General features: G+C 39.2%; 2 protein-coding genes across 4 annotated transcripts in view; both read right to left on the reverse strand.

Moving 5' to 3' along the window:
• Positions 1-12,676, reverse strand: part of LOC134751438 (uncharacterized) — a 365,741-nt gene that overhangs the window by 264,839 nt on the left and 88,226 nt on the right. The window lies entirely within an intron of this gene.
• The window catches only part of LOC134751573 (uncharacterized), a 54,224-nt gene continuing 41,963 nt past the window's right edge, over positions 416-12,676 (reverse strand). For 2 of the 3 annotated variants that reach the window (XM_063687035.1, XM_063687032.1), the window contains 5 exons: positions 12,361-12,513; positions 7,022-7,129; positions 6,000-6,132; positions 3,850-4,067; positions 416-2,906 (listed from right to left, as the gene is read on the reverse strand). In XM_063687035.1, coding sequence (XP_063543105.1) covers positions 1,911-2,906; positions 3,850-4,067; positions 6,000-6,132; positions 7,022-7,129; positions 12,361-12,513 — 1,608 coding nt within the window. In that variant the 3' untranslated portion in view covers positions 416-1,910. The remainder of the gene's footprint in view (positions 2,907-3,849; positions 4,068-5,999; positions 6,133-7,021; positions 7,130-12,360; positions 12,514-12,676) is intronic. The other variant, XM_063687034.1, reaches the window with a different exon arrangement.

Here is a 12,676-nt window from a genome sequence, read left to right on the forward strand (position 1 = left end):
ACGAGAGTCGCAAAGTAATTAGATGCTAATTTTGAGTTGGTTCCACGTTGCCTGATAGAATTGACTTTTAAGTGATTTTGAGTAATAAATATTTAATACCATTAATTTGGATTTGATGTACCTAAATGTTTTAACGGTTTGTATTTTCCTCGCGTTGGTATGGTGAAAATTTTTGTGTTTCACTTGGTAGCAAAGTTTTGTTTAATTCTCGGGCTTTGAAATCCTCGCAACGCTCAAGATACCACTTTTCTACTCTCGCTACGCTTGTGGTTCAATTTTGGAATCTTTCGCTCGCTCGGATATAAATATTAGCACGAGAGGTTCAACAACAATGCCCCATTGTGCATTGTACTGTATTGTACTATTAGGTAGGTACTTTGTATTTAAGTTTTAAGCAATAAATTAAACACCAAAATTATTTAATAGATAAGTTTTAATGATCATTTTCTCTTTAGCATTTTTAAAAAATAATGTTCACATAAATTCACGGAAACACAATCTGGTGATTTAAAAATAAACGATGAAACCTATACACAGTTTCATTGTATATCTAATATTTTTATAAACTTCTACTTGTATGTGAAAAATAATATAATGGAATACTGAAATCGTAGATAATATCGCGGAGCTCGCCCACTGAACAATAACAATTTGATTATACAAAATTTGAACCTTAATTATAAAAATGGCGGATACCCAGAAAAAATTATGTCAATTTCTCGAAAGACTAATAAAGGTGCCTCTAGTCATAAATCCGAGAAAATATTGCCTCAGGGCTCGACGATAAGAATCTATCTCACATTAACCAATACACTATTTATACGCCTACTGAAGTAACTTCTGAACTATGGATTATATTGAGTCGGGCGTAAGGACGCCAGTTACATTATTTCTATAATACGGCCGTAAGGCATATGTTAACACATTATTTTATGTACAATGCGTTACCAGAGCTGCGCCGTTAAACTCAGGCATTATGTACAAGTGTCAATACTGCGCGATGCCTGTTGGAGTTAGACCTCTCTCGGCCTTAGAACCAACATTTATACTATTATTACCGGTATAGTGACTAGACGGTCCCCGAGACAAAATTGGGGGACAAAATCTATTATTTACACAATTTACTTTTACACTATGAATACCAAATTCACACTAAATCAACACATTATCTAGTTAAACCAGTTTAAGGAGCAGCGTCCACGGAACGCAAGCGCGGAGTTGACTACGGTTTGGCACCGAACGTTAATTTTTTAGAAAAATCAAGTCTCAAAAATAAATCGCAGTCAGACGTTAAAAATCATTTTGTGCGGTTTTCCCTTGGAAGTTGGTAGTCAACTTAAGCTACGGTATGATACAGTTTTTGGGACGTACGGATGGAGGCGAAACGATACACGCTGAGCGAAAAACACGACCACGTAAAATTAAAGATACATTTAATGCGTAAAGGAATAAATTCACAATGAGTATGGCCTGTAATCACTATCGGAAACGCTTACACTAAATTGGAGGTTACCTATAGAAATATATTTTTATACAAGTACATATCAATACAATATGTATACGGATATATTACACGAAGACAATTTTAACAATTAAATACAAGTCTCACAAACTATTCGGTACGCACCGTTAAAAAAATAAAGACACCCTATTTGAACTGACCGGTGTGACAAGACTTCGCGGAAAATCATACTTTTAACATCTAGAAATCGACCACTTGAACTTAAAACTAAAACTTCAACAAAATAAATCACTCGTCGAACTTGCTGCGAACGGAGCTAACGCTTACTTACATATAAAAATTATATACAAAACAATTTAACAATTTTATTATGTTATATTACACCTACAAAAGAGTCGGAACCTCGTGGTTGAGATCGCATATCAGTCAAGCGGACAGACCGCGGCTCTCAGTTGTCGGTGTTGAAGTCTAGAGTGGGTTTCCGCTGGCGCGGCTTCTTGGGCCGCGGCGGTGCGGGCGAGCCGTTGCAGCAGTGGCACCCGCGCTTAACCACGCCCCGCCCCGACGCTCGCCGGCGCACCTCCAGGCTGTCCGGGGACCGCTCGCCCGCTCGCGTCTTCCCGGAGAGGCTCCTCTCCGCCTCGCCCTCCAGAGGGTGGTACGGCCGCTTGGGGGGGTACGTGCGGAGCGGAGGGTGCGTGTCGTCGGCCGACGAGCCGTCGGCGCTGCCGCTCCGCTCCCGCTCCCGCTCCCGCCCCCGCGCCTCTTTGATCACGGAGTCGAGCCTCATGTGAGTGCCGACGCCGCTCGAATCTGTCGAATTGGTCTCGTCGTAAGACGGACTCTTGCAACATTTGTCGCTGTCGCTGCTGAAGTCCAGGGGCCGCCTGCTTTCGGAGCGTTCGGACGCCGAGTTGGACTCCCAGAACAGCTCGGCGTGCCGCTCCGGGCTGGATCTATCGTCATCTCCGTCGGCTATAGACTCTACGGTCGCATCTCTAGAGCTGTCTTCGGCGATCATTTTCGCGTCGTCGCCCGCGATTAGATTATCGGGTTCGTCGATGAGGTACCTGGCGTCTCGTTCTCTCTTGTCGTCCTCGTAGCAGACTCTTCTGATGACTTGTGTGGCGTTGCCCGACGAGTGCACTATGGCGGACGCCGTATTAGTCAGATGCAGTTCCCTAGAGTCTGTGAGGATGTTGTCGTACCTGGTCAAACCGTCATCTTTCACCAGGACCGAAGAGAGGTTGATATTATTATTGTGGGAGCTGGGCATGGAGTTGATCATGTTTTCTATCTCGTACTTGACGCTGTGCTCTGGAGCTTGTGAGATGACGGTGGCTTGAGGGGCGGTCATTAGCACCGTGGCTGGCGCGCTGTTGGAGTGGAATATTGTGGAAGTGATGTGGCGGCCTTTGATCCCGGCTATCGTAAAGGGTTGCACCTGAAATCGAGACAGATTATATTTGTAAAACCATAATAGCTCTGCCACGCGGAGGTGTTTTTAGGGTTCCGTACCTCAAAAGGAAAATGAAATGATAATGAAATGAAACCCTTAAAAACGGAACCCTTATAGTACCTTATACTCGTGCGTCTGTCTGTCTGTCTGTCCGTCTGTCACAGCCTATTTTCTCCGAAACTACAGGACCAATTAAGTTGAAATTTGGTATACATATGTAAGTTTGTGACCCAAAGACGGACATGTAACGTAAACAATTGAATTTTAAACGCGGGGCCACTTTTGGGCGGTAAAAGAGAAAATAAAAAAATTAAATTTTTCAAACTATATCGCGTTACATATCAAATGATAGAGCTCATTATGCGAATCTCAAATATACTTTTTTTTATAATATAAACAGTTTAGAAGTTGTTCAAGAAAATAGGGAAAAAATTACCATTGGGGCCCTTTATCTCCGAAACTACTGGGTCTAAAATTTTGAAAAAAATACTCAAAATAGATCTTTACCTATAGATCACAGGAAAACCTATTAGAAATGTGCAGTCAAGCGTGAGTCGGACTTAATTTAGTTTTTGATCCGACCCCTACGGGTTTTTTAAAGACATTTCATTCATGTTTCACATGAAAAATACATTGTTTAAATTGTTGATTGTACTGAACCCTTGGAACGCGAGTCCGACTCGCACTTGGCCGGTTTTTTGTATAATAACCGAGTTTCGAGGCGTAAATGTCGGCAGGGATGGTGCGTACTATACGCACTAAGGTCAGCACAGTTCGAAAACGTAACTAATAATCTTGGCTCGTTGCAACAGTGTTCACGTAAGCGAGGACTCATTTCTGTCACATACGTACCAGTATTGTGTTGGGACAATATCATCTCTCCCATGTAATCACGACATAAAATCAAGCCCAGTATAAAGTTTCTTACCACTCCTTCCGTCGGTTCGCTGTGGAACGTCGTATTGGGATGTGACCTCGCGAACTCCTCCTGATCCAACGCTATGGTCGCGCTTCCGTCTTCACTGACGGCCACTATGCCGACGTCACCCAGGCCGAGGCTGACGTCGATCTCGCGCGGGATCAGGTGGTCCGTGGCGATTTGATCGTCCATGTCCGGTTGGGGTATCGAGCTTTGGTGAGGTTGAGCTGAAAAAAAAAGGACAAGAGTATTTGGGAGCGTTTACACAAAACGTATGATTTTATTTTTACCGTTTGCATTTAGATCCTGATTATTATTCTTTATTTTACTTGATTATGATCCTAATATTGTCGTCGGTTACCGCTATAGTTACTCATGAAATAAAACTATATGGATACGGATTATATCACGTATAATAAATTTAAAATGCGTCCCGACGTTATGTTATGAACAGCATTAGTGGTCAACGGGTGATTGAGGAAAAATACACAATTATGTTTGTTTGTAATGGGTTCGAAACGTCGGGATGCATTTCCATATAACACTTTAAACTCTCGCGTTTTGACCACATATTTAATTATACGAACGGGTCTACCGCGATTTAATTTCATTGTTTTTACCTTAAATTCCGACGTTTCAGCTGAGTTGCACCAGCTGTGGTCACGGAAAGACTGACGTCCCAGCAAAATGTCAACGGAGATCTAAGTAAACAACAGTAAACTACCCGAAATTAGTCTATAAAAATGTTCGGGGTAGACACGGAAATTGCCACTACCCGTTAAAGTTTGTTTATTTATAAGTCAGTTTTTAACGTCAGAATTTAAGGTAAATACAATGAAATTAAATCGCGGTAGACCCGAGCGTATAATTAAATATCCATTTCCACTTTTATTTAATGATCATGATCCTGTTGAAGAGTTTTGAACGGAATTTTCAGAATACTAACGTCGCTGATATCCTAATAGTAAGAGCTAAATTCATCTTATCCTATAGAAGTGCGCTACAACGTTAACATACACGAAGTTCGAGGATTTGGGAGCTGTTTGCAGTAGTAGGAGACAGAGGTAAATTTAATTAGGATGCTTCCTCATACCTCGTGCGTGAACTTTATATAGGTAAAATTCAAAATTGTTTATTGCATATCACATTACACATTATTAGGTGGGAGCTTATAAGTAGGTGGGTTAATATGTGACACCCTGCAAGGGCACAGCAATATACTTAGAACTAACTTGCATTTAAATTAACATTGTTAATCATGTTTATCGTTTAAAAATTCATTCACATTGTAATAACATTTGTTGACTAAAAATGTTTTTAAGTGTTTATTAAACATCGGCAGTTTTTCAATATTTTTTAGGGAGTTTGGTAGGTGGTTGTATATTTTAATTAGCATGTAGTGAGGGCTCGATGAGACTATTTTTAGTTTTGAGAGGGGTAATTGAAGATTATTTAAGTTTCTATTGTTCCTTTTGATTTTTGGTGCTGTCGGAGTAAACAACTCCGTATGTTTCCTAACAAATTTGCATGATTCAAGGATTTACATTGACGGTAGAGTTAGTATTTGGAGTTTCTTGAAAAGAGGTCGGCACGTCGGAATTTGTTATTATTCTGACACATCTCTTTTGGAGAATGAAGATCTTATCCACGTCAGTACTATTACCCCATAAAACGAGACCGTAAGTCATTCTTGAATACGCGTATGCATAGTATACAGAAAGGGCAGTTTGGAAGTCGGTCGCCCGTTTGATGTGTTGTAGTGCGTATAAAAAGGAGGACAGCTTTTTTGACAGTCTCTGGATGTGCGCTTTCCAATTTATGTTAGTGTCTAGATCGATACCCAGTACGGTAGCTGAATTAACAGATTCTAATGTTGTATTATTGTAATTAAAAGTAATTGGCAATGTTGACTTTTGGTAGGGCTTAAATGGATTATTTTGGTTTTTTCTAGATTGAGTTGTAGATTATGAATATCCAACCAGCTTTCAATTTTTTTCATTGTTACAGTTAGTTTATTTTCAGCTTCATTTTTATCAGAACGCGAGAACAACACCGAAACGTCATCTGCGAATAGTGCGCATTGGTCCTCAATTGCATTTGGTAAGTCGTTTATATAGATTAAGAACAAAATACGAGGTAAGAAAAAGCGAGGTACTTACGGGTGTGCGAATGATGTTCTTGGTTGTGCTCATGAGCAGGTGAGTTGGCAAAGAGCAGCTCCGCCTCGGGAAACAGTTCTGATGCGGAGGGGGAATCTACTCCCAAGTCTTCGCACTCCTCTGATAGAGATTTCTGGAAAACGAGACGATTTACAAATAAATAAGTGTGTCAGGTGTTCGGTTTTATACCCCTTTTTACGGTTCCGTACCCAAAGGGTAAAAACGGGATCCTATTATTAAGACCCCGCTGTCTGTCTGTCTGTCCGTCTGTCACCAGGCTGTATCGTATCTCATGAACCATGATAGCTAGAGAGTTGAAATTTTTACAGATGATGTATTTCTGTTGCCGCTATAACAACAAACAGAATAAAATAAATATTTAAGTGGGGCTCCCATACAACAAACACGATTTTTTGCCGTTTTTTTTGCGTAATGGTACGGAACCCTTCGTGCGCGAGTCCAACTCGGACTTAGCCGGTTTTGGTAAAACATGGTGATTATAAAAATACTGATTTAAACTTTCACGATTTTCACAAATAATTATTAACATTAACGGGACTTAATCGATTGGCTCGGAGAAAGCTGGCTAAAGTTGACATCAACATCTTCTAGGTACGCGAGTTTTTCGAACTACTCGCGCTTGGTCTTGTTCATCAACTTGAACGTTTTCCACACTAGTGATGTCCCACAGGATCGCAACCCCTATCTCTAAGTCGCCGACCCAATTCCCACACAAACTCCTTAGCCTCCGCACCCCAGGATCCTGCAGTCTCCGCCGCAACTGGTATGAAATCATATATTGGTTCCAGGGCAGACTACTTCGCATGCTTCTGATTAGCCGCATACTTCGCACCCGAACCAGCAGCACAGACTCATATGGGACGTAGTAAAGGTGCTACACGCTAGACACGTTGCGTCCCCTAAGAAGCACCGACCCTTCCGTCAATGTAAGACCATGTGACCTTTTGCCATCCGAAAGGCACAATAATAATGAGTAGGTATAAATGTGTAATAAAGCTTACTTGTAGTCTCAACTCGTGTTCCAGTATAGCGTACTTGTGCCTCAGAGCGGCAGCCGACACGTGGGCAAGCCTGTGTTGCCTCTGCGAACCGTCTTTTTTTTGCACAACCTACAAATTACAATACCTATTAATTCCAAGGCTTTGATTTAATTAAGCAAGTGCCACATTAGACATGTACAAAATACTCTTATGAACTGTACGTGAAGGTTTGTATGATGGTTATATTTATAGAATACAGGTTGAAACTGAAAATCATGGGTAGGCTATAACGTAAATGATTAATATTTAGTTAATCTCTCCCTAATGTGACACTTTGGGAGCTTTTTTGTATAATTTTGATGATTCGTTATTTTAAGCCTGTGACTTCCAAATTGACATAACTCTTAGGCCGCGAACTGGACGCAAGCGGCGCGCGGCAAATGGAATGCCTTTCATTTCATACATTTGGTTAAGCGCATTGGTCTTGATTTGTCGCCCGCCGCTTGCGTCCAGTGCGTGGCCTTAAAATTTAAATATGATATTAAAAACAGAGGCTTGGTAAATACAAAAAATTTGCCCAGTCAATTGTAGGCGATTTACATCAAACTTTTAGAAGCGGAGCTCCAAGACCTTATTTAAACACAAAGTGAAATCTCTATTCCATATTGATTTTAAAATTATGATAACAAAAACCATGCGTCTCAGTCATTTTGCCAATAAGGTACAGCATTTTGTATCTTTGGATTATGTCATTGGCCGAATGATCGAGCCATATGTTTTTTATTTGTTAACTTTCTTTTAAGATCCATATGTAATAGACTATAGAAATATCTATTTCTGAACAAGGCCTTATGTGCTTCGAGAACTGAAACATGACGATGACCGCGACGAAGCTGAAAGCTATTGAACATGTTGATGATAATTACTAAATAAAATTAATTTGAATGACACATTAATTTAAACTAAATGACTTATATAACTAGACATAATTAGATTAGGGGTAACGAACGTCTAATGAAATATACCGTACAATGAAGATCTTTAGGATGATTCTACAGATTTATAGTTTTGGTTTGGTCAACAATAATATTGTAGTAAAAAAAGTACATTTTAAAATTAAGAGGCGGATCCACATTCCACACAGAACAAGCCGCCTCACGAGGAAATTGCCGCGCGAAGAAGCTCGGTCTGTGTACACGTGCCTCGGGCGAAGCAAACGCACTCGCGGCCACAACGCCTCGGGCGAGGCACGTCTCCACAGACCGAGCTGCTTCGCGCGGCAATTTCCTCGCGAGGCAGCTCGTTCTGTGAGAACCCGCCTATTGAGGTGCAGAAAGGCCTGCTATAGAAATTTTGAATGAATATAGGTAGACAAATATTGTTGTATGAGTTGTTATTAAATTTTAAATAATTGGCTGGTTGTACATGCAAAATCGGTTCATAAGGCTAGTTATGAACCGATTTTGCATGTACAACTAGCCTTAAACTTTATAGTTTATGATGGATCATTATTTTTTGTATGTGGGTATTTTTGCACTTTGTAATAGTTTTTTCTCGGTCACCCGTTGACCACGAACGTTGTAAAGGGTTCGAAACGTCGGGATGTATTATAAATTCAATAAACGCGATATAATACGTTTTCATTTCATGAGTAACTATCGCGGTAACCGAAGACAATGTTATAATATATCATGTTTTTTTATTATCATTTTACAGGACCTTTTGTACATATCGGCCCTATCAAGTATGGTTTAATTTAATTAGTGGTTTTTTGTTAATATATTTTGTAGAATCACCCTAAAACAAGGATCATGCACGATAGTGATGCAGGGTACTCGACAATGGGAGAACCTCGACCAACATGCAAAATAAAGACATTTAGAGTTGAAACACTAACTAATCCACGTAGGAAGCTTAACCTGGTCAGAACTTCAAAACAACAACTAGAGACAAGGGCGAATTAATAAAAGTCCTACGACGGTTTTGAGATCGTCGAGTGTGAGGATGCCTTAAGTATTTTGGAAGCGACATCGAACTTTTTCGACACTGGCTGGCTCATATTTATTGACATGACATTACGTCAACTTAAATGACATTTTTAGTGAAATTGTGATCTGCACTAAAGTTTCGGTAAGTGCTCGTATTTATGCTTATTTCTATTGAAAGCAAGCTGCATAGGAGAAAATGTGGCCCGGCATTTTGTCCGTATAAACATTACGATTTTTAGTTTCATTCTCGACTATTTCTTCCTCAAAAAAAAACGTATTAAGGCGCTTCACACCATTGTGTCACACCATTGCGAATTCTCCCGGTGAGAGCCACAGATTTACCATTGTACTTATATGTAATTGGCCTAAAATTATTTTCGTTGTCTTTTTTTTTGTCCCCAAAAAATGTGACGGAGTGGAGTTTTTTGTATGAGATTATTTTTTTTTAAATTTTTCTCGTGTAAAATATAATCAGCTAGAAAAAGATACAATAGCACTCGACTTTTTTTATTCAGTTGATATAAGACACATATATGAATGGTCAGAAACAAGACAACGAAAATAATTTTGTCCCAATTATATAAGTTCGTTAATAAAACCCAGGCGGTACAACACTGAGGAGGCGTACGTGTGCGGGAAGTTTCGTGTTACTCCCTCCACTAGCTGCCGCAGCAGAGAGCCTCCCGCAAAACACGAAAATCGGAATTTCGTTATCTGATTTCCTATCACTGCATATTCGAGCGATAGAAGCAGATAACGAAATTTCGATTTTCGTGTTTCGCGGTAGGCTATCAAATCTAGGAGTTAGTGTATGAATCGCCGTACAGAGTAGGTAACAGTGTTGGGCGCAATTAATTACTTGTGTAATTTAATTACTAATTTAATTGCATGTAATTAAATTGTTTGTAATTTAATTACATGAAAATTTAATAACATGCAATTCCATTTCCTATGTAATTTCGAAATGCAATTACATCAAACAGAAATTAAATTACTCAATTACTGAATGTTAACTTTTTTTCTAATTTACAATGATGAACAAAGGTATTACATTCACTCTTACTGTCATTTATTTCATACATTAACTTAAACCCGATGGTATAAAAATCTAACATTTTAACCCTTGAATTTCCCATACATAAAACTGTGTTTTATTTATGTATTATTTTCGATTGTACAAAAACTTGCAAAAATACTCCTTTATGTTTGTGTTATCTTTTAATACAAAAAGTCAAATATTGTAAGGTTAGTCAAATTTAAAGCCCATCCATAATTTTAATATGATTTTGGAAATAAAGATGATCGTAAACTTGTATTCAATAAAAGCAATTTGTAATTGAATAAAGTAATTAATTTCTAATTTCAATTTCAAAATGTAATTAAAAATTTAATTAACCATTACATTTTGCAATTGCTATTGTAAATTGAAGGCGCAATTACTTTTTACATGTAATTTTTTTTTTTAATTTCCATTACTAATTATAATTGCGATTGTTAATTAGTAATTAAATTACTTTTTGCCCAACACTGGTAGTTAAGCACTTTCATTTTAAGCTCAGATTTTATTTCCCATATACTAAAATAACCGTCCTATTGGCCAATTTACTACTTTGATCGGTTCCATAAATCGGGGCAAGTGACCTGTTATTTCACTTATTTTAGTAACATTATAGGTTGGTTTTAGTGTCGCGCTGACCGGCGGTGCGGAACGTTCTGCACCGACCATTTGTATGAAGTTCATGTCCGCGCGGACAGTCGTCCCCGTCAGCTTTACTCTAAAACGCTCACTGAACTTAATATACAGTGGAAAAAAATTATGGGCCCTGGAGAAAAGGTGCCTTAAAACCTTAAGTTAACTCATTTTACTTAAAGGAAACGTTATTTTATTTTTAAAAAGAAACAAAACTGCATTCAAAGGTTTTTTTTAAATTCCCTTGCCTCGCGCGGGAATCGAACCAACAAAAAATCCCAAAAAATAAACACGCTATTTTATTCTACTATTCGATACAGTTAATGTTAATAATAACATTTCTCCAAGAAACATTAAGTCTTACACTCGTTTGTCGTACAAAATATCCGAATATTTTCGATTTCGAATCGAGAATTTTTAGACAACCAAAACTGAAAAAAAAAAATGAAAATTCTTTGAATGCAGTTTTGTTTCTTTTTAAAAATAAAATAATGTTTTTTAAGTAAAATGAGCTAACATAAGGTTAAGGGCACTTTCCCTCCAGGGCCCATTTTTTTTTCCATCCCGTATATTGGTCCGGTGCGCATCGCTCTACACCAACGGCCAGCGCGACACTAAAACCAGCCTTAATAAATGGGGAACTCCAAATCGTATTTTTATGGATTTTCACGCCAGTTAGCATTTCCTCGTAAGCGTTTGCAGCAAGCGATGTCGCGTCCTAGCGCACTTAGGCAAACTAACACCAAACGAGAGCTGACAAAATAAACGTATGCGTGCAGGACTACTAAAGAGGCTCGCTAAATGACTCGTTTACACGCCCTGTCTTGCCATTACCAACAATGCCATTACGAACAACTAGAAATAGCATATATTTCTTTTATCGTGCTCTCTTCCTCAGAAGGTGGCTCAGAAATCGCGATCAGCGGGCGCAGCATGGTTCCATTTTTATCGCCTGTCACTATGCCCGTCACTTTGCCGTCCGCTTTGCTGAACGTGACAGGCATGGTGACAAGCGATAAAAATGCGACCGTGCTGCGCCCGCTGAAATGATCTAAATACATTTGATGAACTAAGAAAATTGATTACTAGATTTCATGTGTACATGATAAATATTGCCAAATCAAAATTGGCAATTGTACAAAGGAATACTGTTAATGTACCTATGTACTATTTATTTTAAAATTATGTTTTAACAAAAGTTGTAAAGTAAATTGAGTATTAAATATGAGCATTTCAATTGTATCTATGCAGTGGTGTGGAATTGCAGTCAGCTAACGAGCTGTCCTTGATATCGTATGTTTTGTTGACATCATTCTGTATGACTATTTCAACGTCCAACAATCTCAGCTACTATTTCAGTAGGCCGAGCACATGATTGACGCGACAGTATCTCGCCGCGAGATAGACTACCCGTCTTTTACTAACGGAGGACTGGTAGTCTATGTCGCGGCGAGATACTCTCGCGCCAATCATGTGCTAGCCCGGCAGTGGCAAGAAAGGACAGATAAACGAGCGGGCCTATAATGGTCGAATTTATCGCGAGAAAAAAACTTGATAAAGCGATAATCTCTCGCAATTTGCAGAAAGTGATTAATGCTGTAGCTTATTTTGATCACGGGATAAATGCCACCATAACACGCCATCTGATCTGAAGGGGCAGCGACGGCTCTACGATATATCACCTGGTAGGCCTTATCGTCGCAATCGGACGGGTCTATATCGTACGCGCAACGCGGCGAATCGACGGCGTATGACTTTTTCGAGTCTACGTCGAACATCTTATCAAATATCCTTTGCGCTTCCATATCGGGACTGTATCGATCTGGGATCTGATCCTGTGGTTGCAAAATTTGTGTCACACGAGTTTTACGGTAGCTCAGATTTGTGGAATCATCAGTAGTCCCATTTAAACTCTAAATTCTTTCTTAACCATTATAAAATTCGCCATTAGATCTTTAGACTTTTTACAATCTTAAGAATTGAATTTACAGTAGAATT

Source organism: Cydia strobilella, chromosome 22 (genome assembly GCF_947568885.1).
Source record: "Cydia strobilella chromosome 22, ilCydStro3.1, whole genome shotgun sequence".
Lineage (NCBI taxonomy): Eukaryota > Metazoa > Arthropoda > Insecta > Lepidoptera > Tortricidae > Cydia > Cydia strobilella.